The sequence below is a fragment of the Atta colombica genome, unplaced genomic scaffold (genome assembly GCF_001594045.1).
Source record: "Atta colombica isolate Treedump-2 unplaced genomic scaffold, Acol1.0 scaffold52, whole genome shotgun sequence".
Classification (NCBI taxonomy): Eukaryota; Metazoa; Arthropoda; class Insecta; order Hymenoptera; family Formicidae; genus Atta; species Atta colombica.
In genome coordinates, this window is record NW_017259542.1 from 877,713 (window position 1) to 883,923 (window position 6,211).

Here is a 6,211-nt window from a genome sequence, read left to right on the forward strand (position 1 = left end):
CTTAATATACACATGCTTGTAAGTCGTTGATCTTTTCATTAAATTATTATTAAAATTTATTAATATTCAAAAAACGAGTAATAACAATCTTGATAGACCGGCTGTCAATTTTACCTCAACGCGTTCGGGTGTTCGGCAAAAACAATAACGAAACCGAACGCTGCGAAGCCGATTGATATATACAGCGTAAATATCGGTGAAAGAACCTAATCGAACGCTTATCATCCCACCATCGTTTTGCATTTGTACTTTTACGATTCCACACATGTTGCGGCAATCAATTTCACGGCAAAGTGACGCAGAAAACACATGATCGACGAGACAATCTGCCATCATTGTCATCGTCGTCGTGTCCGTTCACAAAAAAAAAACGCGCGTAAACATCTAAAGAATTAAGCTAAATCGCATTATGGTTACGAAGAAGAAGTTTGAGCTGCCAACATTTCCTCCTGCTGTATTTTTCTCCGGTAGTTATCCAGTGTGACTTGTATAGTCTTCTCAGAGTAACGGCAGTTTTCAGCACCGCAGGTACATGTGAAGGACTTGCATTTTATTATCCAGAATTTCTCGCCGTAATCGAAGCTGGAGGCAAACAGATCCATATTTGTCTATCGTGCGAAATTAACAAAAGAGAGCGTGACGTAAAAAACGAGATGAAATTGGGTGTTTTCAGCAAGGACACAGTCAGACACAGTTTAACACAGTAAATCATTAGATCCTTGTTTGCATATGTTAAACAAGAATGAAACAATTCACTATGTTACACAGACATGATGTTACACAGACATGATGTTGTCTGATTATGTTCTTGCTGAAAAACGCCGCGAAAATTGTGAGATGTGTGAATACTCTTAAAAATACCGTCACCTTAATCCGTCGTGCATTAATATTAGATACGCGTAAGATATACATATGATAAATTGTATGTAATCATTAGAAACGGATTAAATAAAAAGAAAGATCTCAAAATCTTACAAAAGTATATTTAAAAGAAAAGATTTCTTAGGATTGTTTTAGTTCTTTAGAAAAATAAATAATACAAAAAATGAAAGAGTGAATGACACAGAGTACAATCTATTGAAAGATTATAAGGATTATTTAAACACTATTATACTAAACATCTTTATTGGATAAAAGTAACATTTGATCATTCTACATTAAACAAAAGATAAATAGAATTGGATTATTTTACTATCAAAATATATTTGAATCACGACACAGAATTAAAGAGACGAAATATGAAGTAATAAAGGTGAAAAAAATTACAATTACGTGCTATGTTGATGAAACAAAAAAACAAATGTTAAGCAATTTATTAACAGAAAATGCTGTGCAACCATGTATTCCTGTTAGTTTAGAGGCTCAATGAGAATGTCTCAGAGATTTTCGGCGTTTCATTGACTTCAACCTCTTTTTAACATACCCGAGCTCTTCATCTGCCTCGATGTCACGATTAGCGAAGAATGCTATCCTTGGAAAATGGAGATCCTGATGTTCGACGAATACTCGTACCGGCAATAGATTCGGCGCGCACGAATGATTAATGAACCGAGCAATATTCCCATAACGTCTTGCATCTATACAATATGTTTCTCCATCCTGTGTACATCAAATAATTCTTTTATCCACAATCTAGAATAGCTTATATAGATATAATAAGCTGTACAATACGAACGAGAAACAGTTATAAAGAAACGATTTTTCAAAAAAGTCCAAAATCTTCTCATAAAGTAATAAACATTTTTTTGCACCTCAGATTATGTGTTATCAATTTAAATTTAAGAGTAAAATTTAAGATAATAGACTGGATAGAAAATGACCGGATAGCTTGATAGAGCAGCTACCTTATCAAACGAAAGACTTATTGCCTACTAGAGAATTTTTTTAACTAAAAAAATTATTCTAATAAAAAAAGCAGAAACAAATACCAAGATAAACGAGTAATAAATCATGATATTGCACCCCTTGAAGAATGGAAAAATCTAAATATTATAGTAAACGAACAACGTGAGTTGTCTAAAATATTGTAATTGTCCATATATTGTATAATAAAAGAAATTACGAAAACAATATGCAGACATTAAAAACAAAATTATTTCGCTTCTATAAATCAAAGTAAAAACTATAACTTATATATATAAGTATAGAATATATAACTTACTCTGTTGTCCAAATCAAATAAGTAGGAGTCATCTTCGCGATGATCAGCCTCGGAATCTGAGATTATCTCTCCAACGTATTCACAAACATAGGTGCCTTTAGGAATATGTCGAAGAGTTCGAAGACCCCAACCTTTGCCTCTTGTGCGGAACAATTGAAATCGTTGAGTCAGTCCATGTTGAATAACTCGGTTGTTACATGTAATGCGATTGCAATCGCAAGCTGGATTACATTCAAACAACATTGGTGGATCTGTAACAAATATTATTTGTTAATATCTTATTAAAATTATTTTCATAGAATATTCTATAATTTCTTTATCATTAATTCAATGTATTTATTTTAATGTATTTATAATACAATTATTATAAGACTTTCTGTTTTTACAAATTAAAATTTTTTCAATGTTTTTTTCAATGACATTTAATAGATACCTGTATAATTAAATTCTGGTACGAGTTTTCCCTCTTCATCATACCAACATCGTAGACTTATATTTCCACACAAGCACTTTTCAGAACTGCAGTTATCCTCACATCGACATGATTGCAACGATGTAATTGTGCGATCCACATTGATATTGCTTGTGAAACAATTCTCCGTTATGTAAAGGAAATCGGTTGGCTTGTCCTCGGAATCATATCCGTTGACACATTGTATAGGATTTGTTTCTTTTCCACGTGAAATGTCACTGTAAAAAGAACAAATAATAAAAGAAAATTATTGTAAAAGAGAGACCCAAATACTAACCAATTTTTATTATATCTACATACAATATAATTAGTATTATAACAATATTTCTCAAATTGTGAAATAAAGTTCTTAATATTAAGTATAGTAAAAAGAAATCCATTATTTTTTCATTCAATTTCAAAAATAATGGATTTCTTTTTACTACACCTAATATATCTAACTCGACAATCATAATGATTGTCGAGTTAGATATATTAGGTGTAGTAAAAACTAATTCAATTTTTATAAAATTATAGCATATATTATTCATATATTTACTGTATTGATAATTACGCTGTACTTGATAAAATTCCATACTTACTTCGTCAATATCTTAACCGTTCTTTCCCACATATACTCGGCGAGTTCATTGACTTTCGCATTCAATCTTAAAGCAGCCATAGTATCACCATCAGATGCGCAACAATTCACCGCAGTTTCGCCGGCAGCATTTACCTCTCCTATTTTAGCACCACGCGCTAACAGCAGAACACTGACTGCATATTGATCTTGTCTAGCTGCTATATGTCTTAAAAAATATATGTAAATTATTGTTTTATAATGAGAAAAAATTATCTAAAAAATTCAGTTTATTCAAGATGATTATAAATGTTTCTACAGTGTTCGCATAATATGATAAGTAATTTTAACAGTTCTACAAGAAAAATACGAAACGTACAAAGGAGTATCACCATGAACATTAACAGCGTTCACATCGCAACCCTCGTTAAGAAGCATCTCCGTAATCTCGGAACTGCCGCTGAAGGCACTCCAATGCAACGCTATATTCTGTTCGGCATCTCGGATAAGCGGATCGCACTTCTTGTCCAATAAATACCGTGCGACATCCGCATGACAAAATTCGCATGCCCAGATTAAACTTGTCCAACCACCATCATCTACAGAATCTGTAAATGAAAATGTCAGAGAACGTAAAAAAAAAATAAATTTAAATCTAAAAAAGTAACGAATAAATTATTCATAATTAGAGAGCACATCACACATTACCTACTAATGTTCTCGGCACTTTACACTCAGTCAGTATGATTTGGCAGACTTCTAGGTGACCGGATTTGGCAGCCATGTGCAAGGCAGTCATACCATCCTCACCCTTCAGTGTTACATCGGCACCTATCCTGACTAGGTATTTCACTACGGCGGCATTACCCTTACTCGCAGCTAGCATTAGTGGTGTCAATTGGTTCCTATCCATTACATCTACTTGAGCACCAGCTTGAACCAGAACATGTACACATGACAAATGACCTTTATCTGCTGCTATGTGCAGACCGGTTCGGTGAGCATAATCCCGGAATGTGTGATTTGCATTGTAACCACATGCTGAAAGTCAGAAATTGTATATTATAATGACAATACAATAATTAAGTTACTGAAGTAAATAACAATTTCATTATTCGCTAAAAACAGAGTTTTAAATTGTTAACATAATATTGTTAATATATGTATATTATATAATAATATTATCATTAATAAATTATCATTAATAAATTACATAGAATCTGAATCAGAGAACTTTAAATAATAAATGTGAACTTAGCTTATCTTACTTCTGAATAAAATTATTACTTAACAAGAGATTTAAAATGGAAAAATAAAACACGAAGAAATATAAAAAATTTATAATTTACAAGTTTGAGAATATTCAATTTCATAAAATCAATCATTGACTGATTTAAATTCTTATATTTCTCATCAAGTTTTCACTCACCTAATATATTAACCAACTTTTCAAGATCTCCATTCTTCACGGATGTGTAGAGACTCATAATGGTGTAACGTTCTGGCCTCTCAGTATTAATCGACGGTTCAGGTATCTTGATAACATCGGGCTTGATCAATGGACTGGGCGGATGCTCAGCCAACTTTGTATTATCACCTTTCCCAGGTAGGCTCATCTTTGCAGATGGCAATTTGGAAAATTTTTTACGCGTAGGAATGAAAACCGGCCGCCTCATGCCATTCATTGTCACCATTACATCATAAGCTGCTGTCTCACTGCCACAGTGCGGACAAACACCTTTCTTGTTCGGATATATCTCACATTCGCGATGGTACTGATGACCATTGGTACACTGCACAAATCTGCCTTGTGAACAAAACATTCCGCAAGAAGGACAACAATTGTGACGAAGTAATCGTTCCTTGTGCATACGGCAGAGAATAATGAAAGGCACACGAGTGCTTGGCCGCCGCATCGCCACATCATTAGTGTCCACTTCATTACAACAGCCGACCACCCGATTGTCAATCGAGTCGACAGCAGTACAGTACAGTGGTCCTCCAGAACCAGTTATCGTCACGTATAACTGAGATCGTATTTGACATAGGCACAGCATAGATTGCACATATGTCTAAAATTAAATAAAAACAAAAGGATAAGAATATTATTCCTATTCAAATATTTATCAAAAGAATAAAAAAAAGCCTATAAAAGCCGATACAGATTTTTCGTGTGTAAAAAATATAATAGAAATAGAAATAATAAAAAATATAAGGTTTATTAATAAAAATCTAGATTTTTTGACTACATTATTTTGGTCATCTTCAGTAACTGTCGCGATATAAATTGCGCTATTAAAATAAGTCGCTTGGTAAATTTACAATAATAGAACTGTGTTTAAATTTAAAATCTCTTGAAAACGTCATAGTATTTGTTTAAATACTGTATATGTGAGTCAATCGATAAAATGATACCATTACTGTAATAATAAAAAATAGTACAATAGTCAATCTTAACAATACAATTAAATGTAAACTTACAGATCGATAGTACAGACTACACGATGATATTACGATGATCTGTTACCAATCATTATACAAAAACAAAGGAGAAAATAATACATAGATAAAACAATAAGACAGATATGCCTTATTACGAATAAAAATCATCTCGAAAATCAATCTTTTACTTAATGGTTTTTCTTCATTTAATATCTTAATTCCGTTCCAATCAAAATCATGTTCTATGTTCACTCTGTGTTCAGTTATAATCGAAAGTTGGGATCAGTTTCTGTTAATGTGATTACGATGTTCACTGATTCTAGTTTTTAATAACCTCTCCGGCTAACATAAAATGCCTCGCATTGGACACAATTAATTTTATAGACTACAGTGAATTAATGCCTGGCAGCCTATCTTTGTGTACTCTAATAAATGGGTTCAATTTATTGAGCCTTTTGTATGCAAATTTTATTAGCGGATTATTTTTAAATAATTTTGTAATTTTCTCAAAAATTGTAGGAATACACGGAATTGTAAAATAATTATTTAATTTGGCAATTTATATATATATATATAT

At 32.4% G+C, this 6,211-nt stretch overlaps 1 protein-coding gene across 3 annotated transcripts in view; it reads right to left on the minus strand.

Moving 5' to 3' along the window:
* Nucleotides 1-20: 20 nt before the first annotated feature.
* LOC108691834 (histone-lysine N-methyltransferase EHMT2) overlaps nucleotides 21-6,211 on the minus strand; it is a 10,446-nt gene continuing 4,255 nt past the window's right edge. For all 3 annotated transcript variants that reach the window (XM_018199764.1, XM_018199763.1, XM_018199762.1), the window contains 8 exons: nucleotides 4,622-5,264; nucleotides 3,901-4,233; nucleotides 3,572-3,800; nucleotides 3,215-3,421; nucleotides 2,595-2,851; nucleotides 2,162-2,412; nucleotides 1,424-1,599; nucleotides 21-582 (listed from right to left, as the gene is read on the minus strand). In XM_018199764.1, the coding sequence (XP_018055253.1) occupies nucleotides 414-582; nucleotides 1,424-1,599; nucleotides 2,162-2,412; nucleotides 2,595-2,851; nucleotides 3,215-3,421; nucleotides 3,572-3,800; nucleotides 3,901-4,233; nucleotides 4,622-5,264 (2,265 nt within the window). In that variant the 3' untranslated portion in view covers nucleotides 21-413. The remainder of the gene's footprint in view (nucleotides 583-1,423; nucleotides 1,600-2,161; nucleotides 2,413-2,594; nucleotides 2,852-3,214; nucleotides 3,422-3,571; nucleotides 3,801-3,900; nucleotides 4,234-4,621; nucleotides 5,265-6,211) is intronic.